Source organism: Apteryx rowi, unplaced genomic scaffold, assembly GCF_003343035.1.
Source record: "Apteryx rowi isolate R43461 unplaced genomic scaffold, aptRow1 scaffold_60, whole genome shotgun sequence".
Lineage (NCBI taxonomy): Eukaryota > Metazoa > Chordata > Aves > Apterygiformes > Apterygidae > Apteryx > Apteryx rowi.
Genome location: NW_020450872.1, coordinates 1,404,040 through 1,428,543, shown reverse-complemented (window position 1 = coordinate 1,428,543; position 24,504 = coordinate 1,404,040). Strand labels below are relative to the sequence as shown.

Below are 24,504 nucleotides of genomic sequence, written 5' to 3'. Positions count from 1 at the left end.
GATCTGAAAGAACCTATTTACTTTGCTCCTTCAGATATCATTCACATGGGTATCACATGCAAAAACCACCTATCCTACTAGCATGCATTACTTAGACATCTCTGTTTCTCACACATGCAGAAAGCCACAAAATATCATCCCAGACCAGGAAAAACTTTTCTCATGGTTTCTATAGTCATTTTTATCATTTCTCGGTTTGGGGGAGGGAGGGGGGGTTAAGAAAAATAGGTTTGTGTTTTCTCACCAAGCAGCCAAACTCTGTATTTGAGTATGGGATTGAAAGATTTAGCTCAAAACCAATAATTTTATAGCTATCTCAGCTTGTTTCAATCAAGTTTAAAGATCTCATCCACCATTTTAAGAAAAATAATGAACAACAGCAAACAAACACGCTCCTGTCTGATACCACTAACTAATCAGAGTTTATCACCAGGTTTCTGCAGAAGCTCATATAGGAGTCTTAGCATAGTGCAAGCCCACTTTGATATCATCCATCAATCACAAAGTCAGAGAGATGAAAAACCAGAGACCCACAAAGGAAACATCTCAGTACAGGCTGGCAAGTTTGCATATGGTTTTCTTCTAGATGTCATATGATCACACTTCATCTTTGCATCTGCTAGCATTAAAATCAAGAACCTACAGTGTGCAAAGGTCCCAGTGAGGATGAAATCCCTGGATTTATAGGGAGCATTCTATACTTAAGATCGGAGCAGAGCACATAGCATTATGTATGAGGAACAAGGGAGTAGAACTTAAATGAAGTGAAATGGGAAGTCGACCAAGTGGGGAAGGCCCTATGTTAGATCACAGGCGGTACTGTAGTGCTCAAAGGATTTCCTAGCCCCCCACTCCTCATAGCTTTAAATGTGAGGACAGCTTGTGGCCACCTGGAGAGCCCTGTAGTTTCTCAGAGTGGCAGTCTGCATGGCCTCAGCTGGCTGCTGCAGAGAAGTGATGGCAGTCACTTCCTTCTCTTTGTGGCTGTAGGTGACTAACACACCTGTTTCCTTTGCAGACTGTCACCTCTTCTGGGCAGTGGGGGCAGCTGCAAAATGTCAAGCAGACTGCCTTTTGCCAGGAAACCCAGGTGTCCAGAAACACAGTTAAGGAGACTTGAATTGACCAAGTCCTTCACCCTTCCAGAAAACAAAGCTGGATACAAATCCTTCCCAAGATTTAAGCCTTTCTCTAGTAAATATTCAGGATAACAGGCTGACAAGCATAGGTGCTGAATGCAGCCCTATGTGTCTATTTGCTTTCATGCAGCCAGATAGAAGGTCCAGCGTGAGCAGGAGGGCTGCTAGTTTCCCTCCCACTGCTCGAGTTGACCTCATGGCACACTTTGGAAAGAGAAGCCTCTTTTAAGGCAACTTCCCTGGGTGCCATGCACTACAACATTGCTGGGAGTTAGTCTAGCTTGTAAGGTCCTGCCAATAAAAGAACTACAACTTCATTCTGTGTGTGTGCATGCACGTCCAATGCATGGACATTTGGTCTTCTTCTAACATAAAATACCATTCTATTCTGTTTGGGCCAGCAGCATCTTCTTGCCCCCTCCATTTGCTATAATTTGCATTGTTCACAGAAGGCTTCAGAATCCAGCCAACACGCATCACAAAATTGGTGGGAAGAACCACTGCTCTTAAATTTGTGTACTTAGTTAAGTTCTTAACTTTACCCAGAAGATCATGTCTTGAAATGGTTTCAGGACATCACAAAAGAGAACAAGCCAGCTGGAAGCAAAAAGCACTATCTGAGAATTTCTCTTTAATTCAGGCTGTTTTCTTTTGAGCTCCGCTCACCACTGTCCAAGCATGTATCTCTTTTTCTTCAAATATTTTTACTGTTTCTTCCTTTGCAGCTGACCCCCAGGGAAAGCTCTAAAGCTCTTGGCCTCCAGAGCAAATTCAAGTCCAGATTTCCTATCCCCCCAGCAGAGAATGTATAGAGCAGGCCTCAGGTCCTTCTATCCCACAGCAAAGCTAGGTTTCTTTATGCAGAGACAGGTGTCTGTGATTCTTGTGGGTTTTCTACACTGGCAGCATTGCTTAGGCAGCCTTTTTCTAAACCTTCAAGTTTTAGAGCTAGGAGGTCCTGCAGAACTATAACTATCTAACCCCACTCATGGGAGAGCATGTCACAGGATCTGGCTGCTGGCAATGGCACCACATGGCAGCCATCCAGGGTGAGAGGTCCCCCAGCATCCATGCGTTCTACCAGCTGGGACCCTCTGTTGTCCCAAAAGTTTCTGGGCAACCGTATTGGCTTATGGTAATAAAAGCAGGAGCTACAACAGTCTACAACATTTTCCAGTCTACAGCATTTGTACACAGAGGGATCTTTACCCACATGAATGGCCCCAAGCCATAACTATATCAAGTTACTCACATGACCAAGTCTTTGCAGGATTCCAGCCTCAGGAATTACTGAGAGTCCATCAGTGGTGAGCAACTGACAAAAAGACACAACATTATGTTTGGGGTGGAAATTTTACTTATGAGAACAAAGCGTGAATTAAATGACACCAGTCCAGATGACACAGATTCCAAGTAAGTGCAAGTAAAACATTTTACATTGCCAGAACATCACCATGTGATTTACATGTGGTATCCTTTACACAGAGGCAATTTGGAAATATATCGAATAACTGTTGACTGCCTGGGAATTCCCCCAGCAAAGACGGCCTGGTTAGTGATGTAGGGTGCTTAACTTTCAGGTTGCTAAGTCTCATTGAAATCAATGCAACCCAAGAATGTACTTAAAATCAAGTAAACACCTATGGACTGTAATGAATTAGGATGTTGTACTGTTCTTTGTACTTATCTGGCTTATTTGTTTACCAAGAAAATATTGCAGAGGGACAGAAATTACAGATACATTCTAAAAGCTGTAAGAGTACCTACAAAACAGTTGCATTTAGATTAAAAACTACCAAGTTTAAGACCCAGTTTCTTGGGCCCTTCCAGAGATCATGCACTCACTTTGACCCTCTTATAAGCATCTAACCCGGACAAATTAAAAGGAAAAAATAAACCAAGATCTTCTAACACTTGCTAATGCAAGATGTGTTATTGCCCTAGGCATCAGAGAACAGTGTAGTTTGGCATTCCCACTTTTAGTTAAACTAATGAGGAGAAGAAGGAAGAGAATTTTTGAGGTGACCTCTTCCTTTCATATGAAATGCGGTTACTGAGATGTTCAAAGCCTTCTTGCATAGCATGTGTGCTCCAATACCTCTCAGCACCTGACTTTCTGGAGACCATACCGCACCACTGAGGGGAAAGGTGAGTTCTTCCTGTATGTTCCCTGGAAGCAGGTTAAAAACTCTGCTAGCAGAGAGCGCTCTGAAAAAGAGTTCTGCATTAAGCAGAGTTTGTAAGTGCTTCTCAGTTACTTGTTTTGTTCTCTTCTTGTTACTTTGAAAATGATGAAACTTCTTAGAACGGGTTAGACAGCATGAACATTTTCTGCATGCAAATCTAACAGTTTGGCTGTCCGTTCTTCTCACTAGCTGCATGCCAGCAAGTATCCAGTGACTTTATGGCATTGCTACTTTGGGGTAGCTGAATGGAGAAGCAGACTGCAGCTGCTTCTGAGGGATATAAATATTTTTACAGTCTGGGGGCTCAGGCACTCCAGTGGGATTGAGGACACCTGGGTTCTATTCCTGGCACTTCTGCAGACCTGCTGTATTGTTTTGCTCCTTTCTGTAGCTCTAAATGAAGACCTTTTCCTGCCAAATTTCTAATCTCAGATGTGAGATTTCAATTTGAAAATTTGGGCCACAATAAAGAATTTGGGGTGGGAGGCTGGATTGTGATTGCAGAGCTGGGCATTCATTTGATAACAGAATCCCACCAAAGTCATTGCACTGGTGGACAGCATGAATGGCTCCCAGGACAACCTTACTTCCATTTACCAGCTAGCCATCTGCTCCCTTCAGATATTATTTTATGGCTTTTCTTTGTTTTCACTGAGGCCTAAACAGGAATGAAATTGTGAGTCTTGTCGCTGGCCCTTTTAAATAAATAGCTCTGCCATCGCTCTAATAAGTTTGACAAGTTGGTCCCAGGCCCTGAGCAGGAAGCTAATAAACTTTAAGTTGCTTTTCTATTGTTTTCCTAAAACAATTTAACTTCCTTTCTGATAGCCTCAAATTCCTTCATTAAAAATAGAGTAGCTGGGAGCCAGAGGAAGAGCTGAACTTGAGCCAAGTTGTGCTTACAATGACGTCTGCGTAAGATCACACTTTTATCCTGATCCACGAAGACTCTTTAAAAGAATAGCAGGCGGACAGCTGCCAGTGCATATCAGGAACAGCTCGGGAGCTAGTCTCCCCCAGCATTTGAGGGAATCTCCAGCCAGTGAGCCGGTGTCAGACCACAGTAAGAGGCTGAATTCCTGGGAGCTGGCTGAGGTTTGCTTATCCTGTCCAAAGTGTCCTCCCTCAGACACAGATCTCTTCTGAGACCCGAACACTGAGTGGGGGACTCCAGCATGCCTGAGAGTCTGTGCTAAAGCTAACCCTTCAGTGAGCTTCACCGGCTCCTCCCTCTACCTGTGCAGGCTCAGCAGAAAGAGGTAAAGGTTTATCCTTTCTTTTCTTCTCATTTTGGGAAACATATGTATATATATGGGTGTATATGGGTGTATATGGGTGTGTAAGTAGAGAGAGAGATAGGTATGAGTGTATGTATGTATATGCACACATATATATAATTGTGTGAAGCAGCAATTCATCTAGTCAGAAGTTTCGTTTTTATAGAAGAAAGTGAATGCCTGGTGACTAGGTAGATGAGGACTCCTGTCTTGAAAATGACTCGCTCATCCTTTGGACAAATCCTTTGAGCTCTCCATGGTTTGGTTCCTCCACCTCCACCAGTAAAGCAAGGAGGCTGTTTACAGGAGGTGTAATTACATTATCATTTACAAGGTACTTCTCAACTTCTCAGAGATGATGTAGAGTTGAGAGGTGGAAAGCAGTAGCTGTGAGAGCACAGTGCTTTATTTCCAGTAAAGCTGACAACTAAGCATTACTTTGGGAAAGACGGTCATTTTTCCTCGGTGATATTAAATTTTCTTCCAGCTTTTCTCGCTGAAAACTGCTGGCAAATGGTATGGACACACGGTGACATTTTCACAATTTTTTTCTTTTTGTTTCTCCTTTCCTCTTTTCTCACTCTGTGCTGGTTTGGTACTCTGGGGCAGTAAAAGATTGGGGAAAGGATGTCCATCTATAATGGAATGATTGGGGATTTTTTATTAAATAGGAACTGTGACTATACAACTATTCCCCCTCACTAAGGGGCCTGTCATCACTTGCTACTCATGCTCCCCTGGGGCCCAGCCTGTCCTTGGGAATTTGCCTCCTTCTAGAGGATGCCTTCAAGCCATCTCCAGAGGCCTAATCTATAAAGAAGAACCTCCCTCTCCCTCCTTCTATTTCAGTCATGTCCACACCAGGGGATTTTAGACAAAATGTTTCACCAGGAGGGATAGCATCCACTGGAAATTCAGAGAAGGCACTAGAGGTGTCTGTCCAGCACAGGAGGATACAAAAAATCAGGTGTAGTTAGTGCAATGGTGTGGCCAGGCATCAGAGATGCACCTATAGGAAGTTTCTACCTCAACGGTTGCTTTTTTGTTTCCCTGAAATTTCCCATTGCAGTAAATCTGATATCCTCCCCAAGCACACAGCCCTCTGAAATGCCAGGAAAGGACATGACATTTTCACTTCAGACAGTCTCTTGAAGTTCTTAAATCTCAGAACATTTACCCACATTTGAAACAGCCTTCCAGCAAAGGCAGATGCTCCAAGAACATCTACTTTATGTGAAGAAGCTCTATCATATGTGAGCTCTCATCTATACTACTGCATGTTTGCAGACCTTTTGCATGAATTGTGTTGCCTTGCTCTTTTTGTTTTTTTAAATGAATGAATCCTCCATGAAATATCCATGGGACCAAAGCCGAAAAACTCAACACACTGATACTCTATTCAGAATTTATCTGGCTTCTGCATGAAAGGGAGTCGCTCTGATAAGGCAATGAGGAAAGTACAGGAAATAGAATCAAAAAGGGACCGCTTGGCTTATCAGGTTCAATCCATTTGAATAACAGGCAAGTACAACACAAATGGCCTTTTTTAAACTTACTAAGCTCTACCCTAAATCTCATTAGGTTTCTGCCCTCACTTCTGCTTCTGGAATGGTGTTCCAGCACCTCCTTCCCTGTTCCGTTGCTTAGAAACCTTCTGATTTCCAACCTAAATTCATTCATAGCCAATTTATATCTATTTATTCTTGTGCCACATTGTCCTTTAGCTTAAGTAGCTCTTCTCTCTCCCTAGCACTTTCCCAACCCCCAATTCCTAAAAGTATTTATAGGCAGCAAATCTCTCCTTCTTAACCTTTGTTCTGCCAGACTAAGTAACTAAGCTCCCTTCTAGTATTCACCCTACAGGCACATCACACCACGTTTTAATTATGGTGGGTAGCTGCAGTAGCATGGAGTTCAGTGCAAAATAATTAAATGCATAAAAGCTTGTACTGGTACCTGAGCTATTTTCACATCAGCTCAAATACCTCTGTGCACTACTGCAGTCACTTCTGTGACTGATAAGTAAATACACTCTCCATCCCTCTGATCATCTTGTTGCCTTTCTTTGCACCTGCTCCAGGCCGAATCTCTGTCTTGAGCATGAGTGAGCAGCACTGCACACACTATTCTGGTGGAGTCTCACAGCCTCCTGAACAATGACATTAATCTTACTCCCTGCAACTGGAAATACTGAGAACTTGCTTGCTTTTTTCACCCTCACATCACATCAGTGGTTCCTCCTCATTTGATGACTTTCGCCCACGACTTTCTCCTCCTCTGTCAGGCTGACTGAGGAACTCTCAATTGCTAGGAGAGGTCGCTGTTCCTCTCCTACTGCGTGACTTTGCACTCCCATTTCACCTCATCTCAATTACTCCAGTCTAAAAGAGCCCTCAGTTCTACTGCTGGAATCCACCTCTGTCCTGACAGTACCTCCCAGCTTTGTTCCATCAGCAGATTTCATTGGCATGCCTACTTTCAGTGCCAAGGTAATTAACACAAATATTAAAAAAGATCAGCCCTAAGAGTAATCCTTGAGCATCCTCACAGATAACTTCCCTTCTACCTGTTAGGGAACCCATGTCTCAATTCTGCCAGTCTCTTACCCACAGGAGGACTTCTCTAATAATCCCTGTCTTCTTCAGCTGAATCTTCTTCACTAATTGCTTCTTCTGGAACACCATATCAGATGCCTTACTGAAGTCTAGGTAGATAAGATCTGGTGTGTTTCTTTTACCTAGAAGGTCAGGAATCTTACCCCAAGAAAGCCATTTACCTTTGATCAAAACATGGTGCATTTTATCATATTTTTCCCTTACCCCTCTGTCTTTATTTCTCCTTTCCTTCAAAATCTTTTCTACAGCATCACAAACTACTGAGATCCGCAAGCTGCACAAGACAAGCTGTCAGCTGTTCTTCTCATACCCAGGCTGGGGGAACATTCTCTTCCACTTGCTCTCCTCAGTCAAATCATAAAAGTTTTGCATAGCAGTCTCTTGGGGAGGGGAGGAGAAATCCTTCTTCCCAGCTTACCAGCAGGCAAAATAGCTGTTTCTCTAGATGTGGAGCAGGAGCAGCTGCCACAACACCTCTGTTTTCCCTTGAAGAGGGTGCCATGGCGAAGAGGAGGGAGGACATGCAGGGGCTAGGTGAGACCACTCACCCAGGATACAACATCTCCACTCACCTTTCTATCCCTTGCCTCCCAAACTGCCTTCACCCATTTCCCTTCTGTGCATCAAAATTGAAATGATTCCCTGAAAAAAGAGTCCTTAACAATTACCTTAGGTACATGATGCATGTACCTGACAGAGACCTTCTCCCCCTATTCACTCAACAGAACCAGATTGTATCATCAGTTGGATTCAGAGATTAACTCTGTAGAAGAAAGAGTATTCCACTCTGGAACAATACTGGAGTAGAAAAGGCCAAGGAGTGAGCAAGGAAAATCAGATCTTATCACCCTGCGTGTACAGCAAAATGTCAGCATGGCAGGGAGGGGATATTACATTTCAGATGGTTCACACAGGTACTGCATCTCTATAGCACATGACAAACACTTGACAAGGCTTAACTAACCAAACCCGAAGCCTTCTCTGTGAGCTAGGTCTGTATTATTAACATCTTTGTTTGGATACTCCTATGGTGAAGTCCTTGACAATTTCACTGGCATAAAATCAATAGGACTTTACATAATAATGCTTTACGGAATTACTCCAGAAAGACCTAAAGAATTCAGTGATGTTCTTCCTATGAAATTTCATCACAGGTATACAATTGCCAGGCAGGGGAGAGGAAAAACAACTCCAGAAACATTCCCCTTTTCTCTGAAGTTAGAATGAAGTGGTAAATGATTATGGGCTTCTCCATACTAGGAGTTTACTGAGCTACTAGGGGAATTTACAGTGTACCTCATGTCCTGCACTAATCGGTGAGGATTTTGCGTGAGGGAGATTAGCCTTCTCAGAAAGGAGATGCACTCTTACTTCAGAGCAAGAGTGTCCACATAGGACATGACTCCAGAGTGGCCTCTGAACAGCACTGTCCCTGTGTAGGCAGGCCTTCAATTTTCTGACTAAGGGGGGTACAGCAACATTAGTGGGAGAATGATGATTAGACTGGAAGAGTTGCCAGCCCTGTGTTTTAGTCTCAGGATCACATTGAGTTCTTGTTCTATACTAGCTGCTGCATAGAGACTGCTGGCTACTATATTCTGGATGAGAAAGATCTAGCCCAGGAAGGATTGCTGGAGGGACGTCCACCAGACCTTGTGCATGGCAAGCCAATTCTCAGGGTACGGCAGTTTTCTGCACAAATCACATTCTCCTAACACTGGTTCTTTGAGACCAGCCCTTGTCCAAGCCAGATGGCATCTCAGATCCACTCTCATCACTGGGGCCTAATATTTAATAGGAATCAGAAGCTAGATTTGACGCCCATACATAAAATACAAGAACATCAGACCCTTGATATGTCCAAAGCATTTTTAGAAAGGTTGAAACACTCATGCATCAGATAGTGAGGGGTGGGGGTCAGAAAACACCTCCCCAGATCAGTAGTTTATTCTCTATTTATTCATAAGAGGGCCCGTGACACCTCCTTTGGAAGCATCAAGTGCTGCTGGGACAAGTCTCCAACAGCGCTCTGCCCCTGGTCCAAGCCAGCAGAGCAAGTCCTACCTTACTTGGAGAGGTGCAGGACCCTGCTCCTTATGAACTCTGCTTTGCCTGGCTGCGCTTGCATAAGAGAATCAGAAAAACATCCTTAGCTGATGTCCTGTGTGGAACCTTCCTAAACTCTGGCTGGGATAACTGCAGGGTAGCCCACTCTCTTCTCGTTTAAGGATGGCTTAGACCATAGCATGTTATCTGGGGAGGAGGTGCAAGGAACAGCGGTAGTGGCAACTGGAAGGGACAGCACAAAGCCAGCAGTCAGTGCGTCATGTCAGCACAGGGAGGGTGGCACAGAGAGAGATTGAGAATGGAGAGGGAGAAAAGAGATCTATAGCCTTTAAAGGAAAAACAGTGGGAAACTAGGTTTGAAAATACATTAAGCTGGAGGGGAAGGGAGAAACAATAAAAGTAGGTGAAGAAAGAAGAGGAAGAAAGACAGAGAGGCAGTGGGGAAGACAGAAAGTGACACAGAAAGGGGGTGGAGAAAAAGAGAGGAAGAGAGAGAGAACCATATTAAAGGAATAAAACCAAGCAACTGAGAAGAACAAACAGCCCCACTCAACTATAAAAAGGAAAAGTGCTAAAGCAAGGAAAGAAGCAGTAAAGATACTGGAAATCAGGTAAGTAAGCATGAGGGGGGAAACAGCAGAACTGCAGAAGCATCCGTAGGGGATCAAGCTGTTAGACTCAAGGGGAAAACAGCATAAGGAGATAGTAGGACTTGGTGAGGCAGGGAAAGAAGGACGGCCAAAAATAACTTAAGAAATGTACTTTTTCTTTTCATTTCTCTCCAAAACATTCCCACTAGTAAAAAGGTGGGCTTGGGACACTTTAAAAATTAAATCCTTTTGCTATGAGCAGCTACAGAACTGACAGAGGACCCTCCCTGAAATGAATATGCATACCCGTACATTTCAATGTACCGGGAAGCAGGATGAAAGCCCCAAATATCCTCAGACAGTGTAATGCGCAAATTGTAGTTTCTGTTAGATCCAATCTCAGCATGCTGTCAGGCTGCTCTGGGAGGCTGGTGAAGGGAACTCTTACCCATGAGAGGCTTCCAGGGTATAAACACTTTATCAAGCATCTGTGTGAACTGCCTATTCCAAGGCGTGCAGAACGGCTTCAAAACATTGTAGTTTCTTTTCCTTGAGAGTATTGTATTCCTGCTATTTTGTGACATGGAGACTGGGAATGCAACTCAAATGTACAGAATTGCCTTGCTTGTGTCTCCCAGTCATACGTACTGTGTGTGCTGCGGGTGGAATGCCTTTCTTCTCCATCCTGACACTGCTCAGGACAGTCCCAGCAAAAAGACGCACAGACCTAGAGGGACAAACACCTTCTTCCACTAGCAGCTTCTTGCTTCTTTTTATTTTAATTTCTAACTTTTTGTCCCCTTTTTGTACTTGGAATAATTACTCAATTACATTTCCATAATTTAATATTTCTAGCATTGCCACCACAGGTTTCAAAGAATACTCCAGTTTGAGAATATGGTACCTTTATCCTTCCACCTGGAGAGGAGCAAAGGAAATGAATGTAAAGGTTGTCTGCTAATTGCCACCTCTGATGCAGCCTCAGATCTGTGGTGACCCCTTAATTTCCCAGAGGAGCATTTTATTGGTCATTTGTAGTATCTAATGAGTTTTGTGGGCTTCGGATTTTAATAGCTCAGGTAAACTGAGGCAGTATCTCTGTTCCTGAAGTACTGTAAAAGCTATCAGAGGATTATATAAATAGTATTTCCAGACAAATCTCAAACAAGAAAGTCATGGACTGAATGAACTATAATTGCTGAGCTCTTCCTCATCACTAAACTTGTCAAAGTACCTTGGTGAAGCAGTATGTATGTCCCTACTGCTGCCTATGTGATCCTCCCTTTGTGGCTAAAGAACTTTACACACGTAATAGATGTGCGCATGTGTGTATGCAGCCAGGATTGGGTTAAACTGTTATTCAAAATTCTCACACAGTTTCTATATTTGCACCAAAATTCAAGGAATTCTGCTTTTGCTGGTCCTTTGAAAATCTACTCCGAGGAGAAAGCACAACATTTCTAACTTTTTTTCCCCCTTTGTTGAGGGTGGAACTCTAGTTTAGAATTCCTGAGGGTTCAGGGTTTAAAATACTCATCAGACTCTGGTCACTTGGGAACTATGTTAAGTATTCCTGCTACTATAAATATTCGTTTGTTGGTGGGGTTTTTTTCCACTCAGCAATATATTTTATCATATTTTAGTATTTAGGGTTTTCATAGGAAGAATGAATTTAAAGCTTGCCAGAAAATACAGAACTTCCTACCCCAGCCTTTCTTCTCTTTTTGACCTTCAGAGAGATTTCACACATTCTGCACGTTTGTCCTTGTTTTCTGACTTATCTTGCAGCATTGAAAATAGACGAGAAGGAATGAGTAATTCAGCACTATACCATGTCATTAGGGAGCATATTTCAGAGACTGCTCCACACCTCGGGTGCTATTGTATGAGGCACGAGGACAGAGGCTTAAAATTAGAAATGGTTCCCAGGAGGCACCATAGAAACTTCAATCTTTGGGCTAAGAATTCATATAGAGGAAAAGAAATCAATTTTATGGTTATTGATAAGAAACAGAAAGATCTCTGTCAACAATATGCTAACACTCCATCTCTTTCCTGAAACAAAGAAATATCCATGCCATATAGTAAGTAATGAGATGAATGCCTCTAAGTCTCTCTAGTGTATCTTTAAAGAGGGGGCAGTGTTTTTTAATGTAAGAACAAAGGGTTTTACACTTACTTTCCTATCTTTCTTCACTATGTTTTGATTATAGACATGCAATAAGAACAGTCAAAAATTTCCAAATGAAACTCTTCCACCTTAGAAGCGGAAAAGCTGAGGGGTGCCTTGATTAGGTCATAGGGTGGCTCTGGAAATGGGACTGTCCAGCCAGGGCAACTGCTGCACAGCTGCAGGGTCTTTTGCTGCATTCAGATGTCCAGTGAAGAAAGGAGAGAAAAGCAAGATGAGAAAAAAAAAAAAAGTCTCCAGTTTAACATAAAGCTTTCTAAGAGGACTGGATTTTATTCCCACTTCTTACTCCAATTTCCTATGTTATATTGGGGGAAATCACTTAAGCCACATTTCTTCACAAGTGACCCCTAAATGGTGTCTCTCACTTTCTGGATGCCTGACTTTTAGATGTGGTCTAACTCATGGAAATGATAAACTTTCCCACTCCAGTGTTAACTGAAGAGAGCTGTGCTTTGAACATATGTTGTATAATGCTAAGTACACTGAAAGAAAAAAACAGACTAGCAGCATCTCCAACCAGCTTTCAGAATTAATGAACATTTTTTATCTTAATCCCTCACTGCCTTAGTTCCTGAGCTGTAAAGTTGGGATAATACCATCTCCTCACCTCCGGGTGGTGATGAAAATAAGTAAATTAATAATTGTGAAGCAATCAGATACTGTTGTGATGAAAGCCATAGGAAACCCCATGAGGAAACTAATAATTCTGTCTTTAGAACAGGACTTGAATAATGTACAGTAAATGAGGCACAGGCCACCTACTGAACAATGAAGAGAAAACAAAACATTGAATAGCTGCTGTTCAAGAAAGCCCCAACCAGGCTGGCACGGAATAAGGCAGGCATCCTGTGCAAAGAATGAGGTGACAATGTGAGGATGTGGTTAAAGACTCACAGCCATGAGGCACAGGCACAAAGAGATTGAATTAAGATTGCTTAGAAAACTAACTCCCAGCTGCTTGGTTTTGCAAATTTAATATTAGTTTGGGGGTTTTTTTAAAAGGTGTGTGTGTGCATATATATATACACACACTGAGTATATAAAGTAACCCACTCACAAGCTATAGCCAGACATCTTCCCGAATGAGAAATGAAATACTTGGAGGCGAGGATACAGCAATCAGGTTAAAGTGTGAAGAGAATCCTACAAATCAGAAAGAAAGAAAGAAAGAATGAGATTTGACAAGGCTCTTGATACTAAGTGGGAAGTAGATAGTCGCTGAAAAATTCCCCTTTCTAAAGCTGAAAACATTAACAACTGGGCAGTGTAAAGAGTTAAGCAGTCAAAACTGCTGAAAAGCTGAGGCAGGGCTCCAAATGGGGAGCTCAGCTGTAAGGGAAAAACTGGGAAGGGACAGGCAAGGGACAGGAAACATGGTGGCGTGCAGAGGTAAAAGATGGAGAAAGTCTGTGAATAAGAGCCCTCTCCTTCTCCCATTACCTCTCCAGTCCCTTCACTGTTTTTTTCAACACTGTTCTGACAGGCATCATTTGCAGTCTATGGACCAGCCTAAAATCACATAGACGGCTTTTTTGTTGCCATATTGCATTCAGTGTGGTGCCTACTATCACCTCCATGTTTCCTTATACCAGCCACCCCTACTGACTACACAGTGCTTACGAACAGTTTCTCTCAGCAGAGCTTGGGAACTGCTTTCCTAAGCCAGTCCCGATATTTCTCAGCATGTTTCTACTCTCTGGCACTCCCTTTGCCCTGTTTGGCTGTCATCTCAGTGTATTCATCACTGCCCAATTTAGTATCAACCGCAAATACATATAAGTTAGCTTCTCCTTACAGAGATAAAGATACTGTAAAGAGCACCAAGCTCTGTAATCCTGAATTGGATGTTCTTCATGCTGTTAGTTAAGCAGTAAGCTGAATAAAATCCATTTGCCTGTTTGCAGCATTTATTTCAGAGAGAATTGCTTTTTTTCCTAAAAAAAGCACATGCGAGGCTTTACTTGGCTTACACCAAGTCCAGTTTTATTGCATTTGTTGGGCTAAGGGCCCACTTTTGTAAGGCATAGATAGAATCCCAAGAGAATCTGAGGGGTCCCTGCATGCCAAATGCAAGCCTGGATACTGCTATCATGTAGTTACTCGAAGCAGGATTTTCAAACACCATGGGCCACATTCAGCCCTCAGCTTGACTCACCTGAGTTCAAGGTCTCTTCTGTTCTTGGTCTCCAGCGTCTACATCAGGCAGATCTTGGCCCTAAGGTTTGTATATGTTGAAGCAAAGTTGGACCCTGGCCAAGAAAAAAAAAAAAAAGCAGTAGATGTCCTGGATAGACAAATAATAAGAATTTAGCAAAGTGGAAGACTCTGCAGTTTCTACTACCACTTCAGATGAAAATATTCTACGTAACACTGTCATCTGTGTGTGTAACACATCCCTAATGTATACACTTGGAGGTGTTGAGTGATCTCCCTCTGTCTGTGTCTCTGTGTGTGTCAGGGTATGTGTGTGTTCAGGAGGTGACAGGTCATTCAACTCCTTTATCTTCTCACCCACTCTCTTTTTTATGAACTCTGAGATCCTCCACATTTGGAGAGCAGGGGGAAAGGACACCTCATCAAGGAATAACAAGCTGTCTGCAACTGCAAGCAAGGCCAATGGTCTGGATACCAGCACGACCCTTCCAGAAATTGCAGTTAACTCAGGGTGAGCAGAAAGACAAGAGAGCCTGGATGGCTGTCTTCTAGGACAGAAGCTGTTAACACAGCTCTGTCTTCCCCATTTGATTCAAGCACAGGAATCACAATCACTGTCCTTGCTGCTGATTCCAGCACAGGATTTTTAACCCAAGAAACTAGAAAGAAACCCACATAAATGTGCCAGTCCATTTTTTTAAGCATAAAGGAGTATGAACACAGTTCAGATCCATGCATAGATCAGAGTTACAAAACTGGCTAAAGAACTGGCCTATTTCAGGCTGAAACTTATCATAAGCACATGCTCATGCATATGATGCCAGAGGGATAGTGTTTGGATGACAATGGTCACTGTTCATCCATCGTACACATAAGAAAGAGCCAACATCAGTAGCAGTGAACAAAAAGATACAGGCTGAGGTGGGCTTTAGGATCAATTTGTGTCCCAAAGCCCTGAGAAGCCTCTGGAATTCAAAGCATCGCACCCACTCTGGAGAATGCAGTTCTAGCTTTATTCATCTTATAGTGTTGTAAGCCACATGCCCCCAAAAGCCTCCCTGTTTGGATCTTAGCAACAAAGGAGCACGATACACTGGTACTGAAAAGGTTGCTTCTTCCTTTTGGGCACTGATCCCGGCTGTGGGCTCTGTCAGAAATAACAGACACTCGTCTCTTAGGAAAGCACCCCTCTGGTTGTGTGCCTGTTACAGAAGGGTAGTGCCAGGTGTGCCTGCAATAGACGGGTAGAATGAGAGGGACACCTTTCAGATCCAAGAGAGTATTGTCCTAGGACACAAGACAGAAGGGTGTCAGTTTGCCCTGCAGCTATGGTCTGTGATGGAGTTTGTGGAAGCAGCCTTGTGTTGCTGTTGTGAAGTCCAAGAGGCAGTGCTGCACAGAAAAAAGGACACAGGTTTGCAAGTCACAAGCCCTGAGCTCTGCCCCCATGCTGCTACTGACAGTGACCTTGAAGAAAGTTTTTCTCATTCTATACCCCAGTGATCATTTGCAAGACAAAGGTGACAGTACCTGCACCCTGCTGGATGCTGTGAGACTGAGCTACTGCTAACAGGGGGCCAGAGATCTTTAAGTGAAAGGTATAGCTTTATAAAAAAATCAGTATTAACTACGCTCTCCAGTGGCAGAGCTGAAAGTGTTCTTCCTAAGTGTCTAGAAGTGTGAACAGCCAGTTTTGCAGTGCTGGGACCACTCAGGCCTGGCTGTAACCTGACAGTTTGTAATGCTTTCCCAGGGAAAAGATCTCCACCCAGGTACACCTGCGGTAGCTATCTGTTGTGCCACACACTCCAGTGGAGCTGGTAGGAGGTGACAGCTGGAGGAAGGGAGGCCACAAGCAATTCCTAGGCATTGACCATGCCACAACCGGCCTGGATGCTCCAACTAAAGCAGGCTGTCAAATCTTTCATGCCCAGTGCTTAACAGATATGATTCCCTGTCCATTTGGTACCTCAGAAGTGGGGGACTTGTTGCATGGCCTCCATACACCAGGGCTGTGTCTGTCGCATGACCCTGTTCATAACGTCTCATGCACCAGGTTTAAAGTTGGTTGGGAAGTCTGATTATTATCAAATACACAAGGGCATCAAGGCAAAAATATAATGGCTTTGAATTCATTCCTTTTTTCCTCTCTGGGAACCGCACTTCCCTCACACAAACAGGCCTTTCTCGGAGAGCCTCTCTGAGTGTGTCTGGGACCTGCCAAGGGGAAGAGGTGCGCTGAGAGAGAGAGCGCAGAAACAATGCTATAATCAGGCTCTCCACTTTATTTTAGAAACATCCTGCAGAGATGGCGTCCTCCTGTCACCTTCCTTGTGGGAAAAGTTACTGTGAAGTGTTGAGCTCAGCTATTTATATCTCTACTGATAGTCTCGCCTGTCTTCTAAAGAGGGGGAAACCAGTAGATTCCTAGCAATCCCTGGGGAAATAGGCTTATACTGAGAAGAGAATTGTGTAGGGAAAACATTCACATGGCAGGAACAGTCTGCCTGCCTCTTTGGTGTGAATTTCCCAGCTGTTCCCTGAAGCCATGGCTAGTTTGACCAGAACCAGTGCATCTGCCAGAGCAAGAAGCAGTGATGCAAAACGCCTGCCTGTCATTCAGATCATGTGGCATCATAAACAGGAAGGGCAAAACTGCTCTGAGAGCTACAAACACTTACCCTCCCACAGAAGAAGGTAACACAAAAAAGGATAGGAAGCAGCAGTAATTTGTTTGCAAGCCAGCCTGGCATACCAGCAGGTGCCATCTCTGCAGGGGTATTTTTATCTTGGAATTTGGCAGTCACAAGGCCTGGAGCTGGGTGGATTCCACGCCTGGTCTGCAGCCTTGATATTTGGTTTTCCCCAGCTTTAATAGCATTCCAAGTGATGATTAAGCCAGGATGGCCACATCATTGGGTTTGTGCCGGGCAAAGCTGGTCTTTGTCACATACACATTCCCTGTTGCCAAGATCTCATGACTGCGCACAACTTTGTTGACCCAGCAGAAAGCTATCGGGCAAAAGCACAGCAGTGCAGTGGCACAGTCCAAGGGTCTGCATGAATATGCACAACTTTCCTGTGAAGACATTCTGGTATCAGGTGCTGAGACCCTGCAAAGATACCCAGAGCTTTTTTTTGCTGAGTCACACCAGAGTGAAACCAGATTTGTCCAATTAAGTCCAAACTAGGAATATAAAAGGCCACAGATGCTCACATGCTGAGAGGTAAAAGCATGTGGGGATAACAGTGGTCTGGGAAAGAGGAAAAGGAACTATATGGAAAATTCCCAAGAATAGTAAAGCCCTGAGGAGAAAGGTTAAGTCAGAGACAGTCCTGCAGAGCCAGAAAAAGCTGTCAGGAGGTGATAACCATGCTTCTTTGCTTGCTGCCAACAGACAACTAGATGCGTTCTTCTGTTGTTTTAGGATGCTCTTGGATTAGCACTGGCAGGACAGCTCACTAAAACTAAAGAACAGCTAAGCCATGTATGCAGTACTGGGAGGGAAACGACCTTCTCTTGGTATCAGAAACCCACCCTCCCTTTCCGCCTACCTCCTTGCAGCAGCCACCTGGTTCTCTGTTGTGCCATAAGCAAGCATAGGAGGAGATATTTAGCTCTCTGGGTAACACGTGCTTCTCAGACAGCAGCTCTTCCTTTAAACAGCCTGTGCAGGGGAGCAGCCAGCAGGGAAGAGCAGAGGGAATGGCCCTAAAATCCAGTCTAAGCCCCACAGCTGTCAACCTTGGACCATTCTGATAACACCTCCTCTTAGAAAAAATTACACATGTGTGAGACAAGTAAATTATTGTTACTCCCATGCCCATTGCCATTTTTTATTTCTGGACTGCTCTTGCATTTAAGTTTGCCAACTTCATGTTCTGTGCATTTCAGTTTTACAATCTGCAAGCGCCTAGTGTAGCAGCCTTCCCTGAAAAACACAAGCCATGGTAACACCTCAAACTGTACCTGCCCTGTACCTCTACCCTGTACCTGGGTAGAACCAATGTGAAGACGTGCTTGGTCTGCAATTCCAAACATGCATGGCAACATAGAAAACTCAGCCTTGCTGCAATCAGGGAGAACTTTGTTCATTTTTACCCTAATGAGCAAGGTGAATCAAGAACAGGCAGCCAGTCAACTAGCAACAGCAGAAGCCATAGGGACACCTGCAAACAATACATACTCACATGGAAAAATGGGGAGACCATTGATCATGCTGCCCCACAGGGAGTACTCCACATGTGTAGCTGTGCTACAGCACACCGGACCTTGGACACACCAGTGCAGCAAAGTCTAGGTAGGTGGTTGCCATGTCAGCACTCTGCAAGGAAAATGATGCTGATTTCAGTAATACAGTACAGGCAACTGTCTTTAAATATTTCCCATCACTGATTTATCTGCCTATATTTAATCCCTTGGCTACTCTAGGTGCTCACAGGACAAATCATGATGCTAATTTCTCCAGAATGCAGTAACTACACCAAAGCCAGGAAGTTCAGAAGACAGGACAGACCTTCAGGTTCACCATTTTTACCAGTGCAGATAAAGGGAGAGTCTGAAAGAACAGATGATTTTCCAGAACGATTAATTGATTTTCTGTGTTACTGCTTTTCCGGCTCTGGGCTGGCAGCAGATGAAACAGCTTCTATATAACTCCAAGCAGAAACCAGGATCTACATTAGCATGATTGCAGCATTCCTGCCAGGAAAGAGCCAGAGCCTATCTTTTGCTTCCTGGTATGCTCTTTCTCCATTCTCACACAGATCCCAACATGCAGAGGAAGAAGCAAATGATCACCTCCCGTCTCCTTACCTGGGGGAATCCTTGGCTTTCATCAGGGCAGCATTCAGTAGCGACAGGAGTTTAAGGATTCAACTTTTGATGGTATAAATTGCATGCACTGCTATGTTAAATTGTATCAGTTACATAACTGGCAGGGAGGGGAGGTTTGTTCCCACAACAATCGCATCTCTGTGTTCTCCAGCTTCTGCACACTGGAAATCTCAATACTGCTGCAGTGAATTTTCAGCATTTAACAGTGTCTGCTCTCCACAGCCGTTCTTTGCACAGTAAAAACAACTGGTTCTTAAAGACAAGACAAGGGACAATAAAGAAGGAGAGTTAACACTTCTGGTCCCTACAGCTTGGGGATTTACTTTGTCTAGTGGCTTTTGATATTTCATTTTGACAATTATTAAGCTTTTCATTTATTTATTAAGAGAGCATTTTCAAAAAGTGTGACTGTGAGAGAACATTATCTCCAAGGTAATACTGTGCACTTTATAGCACCTAGCCCTTGGTTCATGCACAGGGGAGAGCTTCACAGTGCCCCGGGAAGGTAAGTATGGTGAATGTAACTGAATCAAATGATCTCTCATGCACTCCCACAGAGCCACACGAAGGATGGATTAAACCCATCATTCTCTTTTTATCCAGAAGGTTAAGTGACTCGGCCAGAAGCAGTCTGTCAGAGTCGGAAACAAAATGGAAGCAGGTTCTGCTGCATCCTGAAATTGCAATCTTTCTACCAGCCTACCTTACCTTTCCTCTCATCAGACCACCTACTGAACAGCAGTTCCCAGGAGCTGCTAGTCCTTTGGAGGCATTTCTTGAGAGGCGTTTCAAGGGAGGCTTTTTTGATTGTTTGTTTGTGTAATTTGAACTGAGAGTTTTGTTTCAGAGTTTAAGGAAAGGAGACGGAGCAAAACCCACAACTTAGATTTTGCAGCAGTTCCCTCTACAGGCAGACAGGTATGGCAGGGCTGGCAGCAGAGTTAGGTTTACAAGACGGGCACAGCTCACTGAAGTCTTTGCTACTCCCAAAAGCGTTTGTGACTCGACTGAAACACTTGGAGCTAGCGACACTGCAAAACCAAAGCAAAACCCATGGGCAAGGGGCAGGTGGGCAACAGGAAGGCTTTCTATGCATTTCTTTTAGTGGTAGCACCAAGCTCAAAAATGAAGCCCAGTGCTGTGAGCACTTCTCGTTCCATATGTCTGTGCAGATATTACACAAAGTCAATAGGAGCTGCAGACATATAAAAGCCCCAAGGCACTGCTCAGACTGACCTGTAGGCTCCAGTCTTATCTCCCAGAGGATCAGTCCACTTAAGGACTCCCAGCATACAGTTTGCAGACAGATGAATATTGCTTTAACTACACAGTCCATTGAGGAGGCAATATGCCGACCACAGTGAAAGGACTTTCTGAACCAAGAAGAAAATCTGGGTCACCCTCAAAAATTTTATCAGCCCATTTAACAGGTTGTAGTTGGATTATGCAAAAAAGTCTTTTTTTGTTTCAGTAAGCTGCACCAAAAAAAACCCCAGCACATTGTTTTTGATGGATGTGAAACAAGTTTTCAGCAAAACAAAACTCGTTTATGTCAGGTTAAAAAAAACCTCACATTTTCTTTGACACAAAATAAGCCATTTCACTGCATAGATGCCTGGTAGGGCATTTCCTAACCTTTCTTAGAACCACTATCTCTCTTCTGTTCATTTTCTCCCACAGAGGCTGTGTCTGAGTTTCCCTTGAAGGCTTCTCACCTTCCTGGTGAGCAAAAATGGGGGACTGGAGTTTCCTGGGAGAGTTCCTCGAGGAGGTCCACAAACACTCCACAGTGGTGGGGAAAGTCTGGCTGACCGTACTCTTCATCTTCCGGATGCTGGTACTTGGTACAGCAGCCGAGTCCTCGTGGGGGGATGAGCAGTCTGACTTCATGTGCGATACCCAGCAACCCGGTTGTGAGAACGTCTGCTATGACAAGGCTTTCCCCATCTCCCACGTCCGGTTTTGGGTTCTCCAGATCATCTTTGTCTCCACTCCATCTCTGGTTTACATGGGCCACGCGATGCACACAGTGCGCATGGAAGAGAAAAGGAAGATGAAGGAGGCAGAAACAGAGGCCCGGGAGATGAAAAACAGTGGTGACACATACTACCAGCAGAAGTGCCCTGTGGCAGAGAAGGCCGAGCAGTCTTGCTGGGATGAATCAGGAGGCAAAATTATACTCAGGGGCAGTTTGCTGAACACCTACGTCTACAGCATTTTGATTCGCACCGCCATGGAAGTGGCCTTTATTGTTGGACAGTACATCTTGTATGGGATCTTCCTGGAGACTCTATATATCTGCCAGCGGGCACCTTGCCCTCATCCTGTCAACTGCTACGTTTCCCGGCCCACCGAGAAGAACGTGTTCATTGTCTTCATGCTGGCTGTGGCAGTGCTCTCTCTATTCCTCAGCCTGGCTGAGCTGTACCACTTGGGCTGGAAAAAAGCCAAAGAGAAGTGCTCTCGGGCTTACAAACCCAGCCCCAGCACAGCCCCCGGCAGACTGGAGTCTGCCCCACAAGTAGAGAGGGCCCAGATGTACACTCCCCCTCCAGATTTTAATCAGTGCTTGGCAAGTCCCAATGGGAAGTTCATCAGCCCCTTCAGCAACAAGATGGCTTCCCAGCAGAACACTGCCAACTTCGCCACCGAGAGGGTCCACGGTCAGGAGGATGCTGCCAGCGAAGGGCCCTTCATTAAATCCAGCTATGTGGAAAGTCCAGAGGTAGTCAATGAATGTGCAGCGCCTGCCTTCCCCGAGAACTACTTCAATGAGAAACGCCGATTCAGCAAGACCAGCCGTGCCAGCAGTAAGGCTAGGTCAGATGATTTGTCTGTGTGACCTATCTCCAGGGATGAGGAACACTCTCAGTGCTTAGTAAACTTCTGCAAGGTGGACTCCAGGCTCTTGCCACTAACCTCTCTCTCTTTTAACACCCTCCTGCTCCTTATCAGTGAACGTCATTGCCATATTGCAGACAGCACTCCTCACACCTCAAGAAAGAGGCAGCCACTGGGGGACACACACCTGGAGGTTGAAGAGAGGCACCCTCTTGATGAAAATACGGGCAAGCAGGGCCATCCTCACATCTCATGGGACCCATAGGGATTGGGGACGTGCTGTCCTTAGCTGCAAACTGGTAGAGCTGGCTAGCAGACTCACTCAAACATGAGGCCAGCTATCCACTGCAACACTATATTCAACAGACTGAACCTCAACCCCCTTGCATCTGCTTTGGTGTCCATTTAACATTTGCTACATCAGCTTAGCAATTATACCAAGCTAATGCTTCTCTCACCTGCAAGGGACAGAAACACATTGGTAGGCTTTCTAAAAGAAAGACTTTCTCTTCTGCTTTTTTCTCTCTCTTTCTAAGCCTCCCTCTCTCTTCTTGAGCCCCGATATTTTATACCAGTTTACCTATACAGTAAATCCTACTTGAATTTTTGACACTGTGTATATAACTCTTCCCATAGATAAGGATTGCCCATGGTCCCCCAAATGCCATTGCCTCGTGTCTAACTTTAAAATCCCTTTCTCATTCCTACTTCAGAAAAGCGGACTGGCCCCAGGAGCTCTGGGATATTGGTTAGGTGACCAGCTGATGAAGGCTATGGAATTTTCCCAAGATATTTATGTCATCAATTCTAAGCAAGACATCCATTAATAGAAATGGAGATTCTCCTGTGAGAACATATATTCTACTAGTAAAAAAAAAAGGAGGAATTATCATGTGGAAACAAAGTGATTTTTCCCCCTTTTTAAACTCATCTTTCAAGCAACCTGAATGCTGCTGAAAAGGTGCTACCAGCTGCCAACTTGGGAGAAAAACGTCCTCTGTTTATCTGCAGAAGGGGTACGGCCTGTGTCCTCTCCTCACTGCCCTGCCAAAACACTTCAGCATCATTTGCAAGGAGCAAGAGTCCTCTCCAGGCCCCACACAGCATTTAGCTCTCAGCTGCTCTCTCTAGCCTGTCAGTCAGTGCAAGCCATGATATTTGTCCTCATGACAGGTCCCTGTTCTGCCATTGGATCCTCTTTGTCTCCACTCCATCCCTAGTGCACATAGCCTAAGAAACCAGCCATGGACCAGCTCTTTCCACCACTGTAGCCATGCAGTGCAGCTGTTGGAGGCCAACACTGCACAGTGAGTCTGGTGGATGAGGTCTCTAGGCAGCTCCCACTCCAGACACGTTTCCTCACTGCAGAGCTGACATCCTTCTTTTACAGAGATACGCTAACCAGATCCAAGCTGCTCCCTTCTGTTTACCCTGCACTGCCCTTTCAGAAACAGGCCGTAGCTTCCCAACACTGGACTGTGTGAGCATACGGCCTGGGACTAGCTTATGAGAGGGCTGAGCCATTCCCTCTCATAGGGGCTGTTGAAAGGGTTTGTGAATGCTTGTTCCTGATACATTGTTAGATTTGGTACAGTTCCCTGTACACATACATACATTGTCACTCACAGAGCGGAAAAAAGGTTTTTTGTTTGTAAGGTGTTTTTCATACACGTATTTTTTAATCCTGAAAAGACCTGCGTGCTCTCCTTAACATGAGATTGTGGTCAATTGTGCCTAGGTTTGTCCTAATAAAGTTATAACTTCAACTCTTCTTGTTGGTGTTTCACCTCTCACATGGCTGAGAATGAGCTGCTAGCATCGATCAGATTGCCCACCAGCCTCAGCCACTCAGAGATCACAAAAATCCCCTTTGCCCAGAGTGGCAGGAATGAAGAGAGGGCTTGGCCAGGGGGGTAAATAATCAACATTGAGAATGACTGATTGACTGGCTGGTCCACAAACAGAAACCCCCTGCAGCCCCCCTGCCTGCTTTGCAATACCAAGGAAGAATGGAAAAAGCTGGCCAGAGATCAGCAGCTCTGACTGTAGCAATGGAAATACTCCCTGCATGCCTCCCTTAGCACACTTCTATACCCAGAGAGGCCACCTGTGATGTGAGGCCAACTGAGCAGGAAAAGGTTAGCAAAACCTGTCCCCTGAGCATCCAGTCTGTTGTCCATCAAAGTCAAAGCAGTAACACGCCTTGAAAGGCTTTTTAAGAGGTGAGGTCCAGAGAGGCAGAGTCCACTGTTAACCATCTCTGCAAAGAGTTCCTGTAGAAACTACATCTTAAGATGCAGTTGTCCAGTCCAAAGAAAACCCTTTCTGTCCCCAGCTCATGCCTCCCCTTCCTGTACCAAATCTGATGCTCATCTCTTGTTCCCTTATTTCTGGCTTTCACAGGCTCCCTTCTCCTGACCTTGCATCATCCTGTCCACCCACAGGAAGTGCCTTTCCTTCCTCTCTCCACATAATCTCCCATCCCATGGGACTCTGCAAGCTGGGAAGCAGGAGAGAGGTAAAGTACTGGGTCCCAGCAATGAGCCTAAGAGGAGCCATATGGAGTGAAATCAGAATTTGATGAAGAACCACAACAAGGACCTT

The 24,504-nt window shown here is 44.5% G+C and overlaps 1 protein-coding gene across 2 annotated transcripts; it reads left to right on the top strand.

Annotated features, from left to right (window-relative positions):
* The first annotated feature begins 9,731 nt into the window (after positions 1 to 9,731).
* Positions 9,732 to 23,639, top strand: GJA5 (gap junction protein alpha 5). Of its 2 annotated transcripts, XM_026083440.1 has the most exons (3): positions 9,732 to 9,895; positions 20,740 to 21,879; positions 22,614 to 23,639. In XM_026083440.1, the coding sequence occupies exons 2-3, from the start codon at positions 20,792 to 20,794 to the stop codon at positions 22,651 to 22,653; spliced, it is 1,128 nt and encodes a 375-aa protein (XP_025939225.1). In that variant the 5' UTR covers positions 9,732 to 9,895; positions 20,740 to 20,791; the 3' UTR covers positions 22,654 to 23,639. The 2 variants fall into 2 exon arrangements, with proteins under 2 accessions (XP_025939225.1, XP_025939226.1); XM_026083441.1 differs by having other exon boundaries at positions 20,740 to 23,639.
* The last annotated feature ends 865 nt before the right edge of the window (positions 23,640 to 24,504 follow it).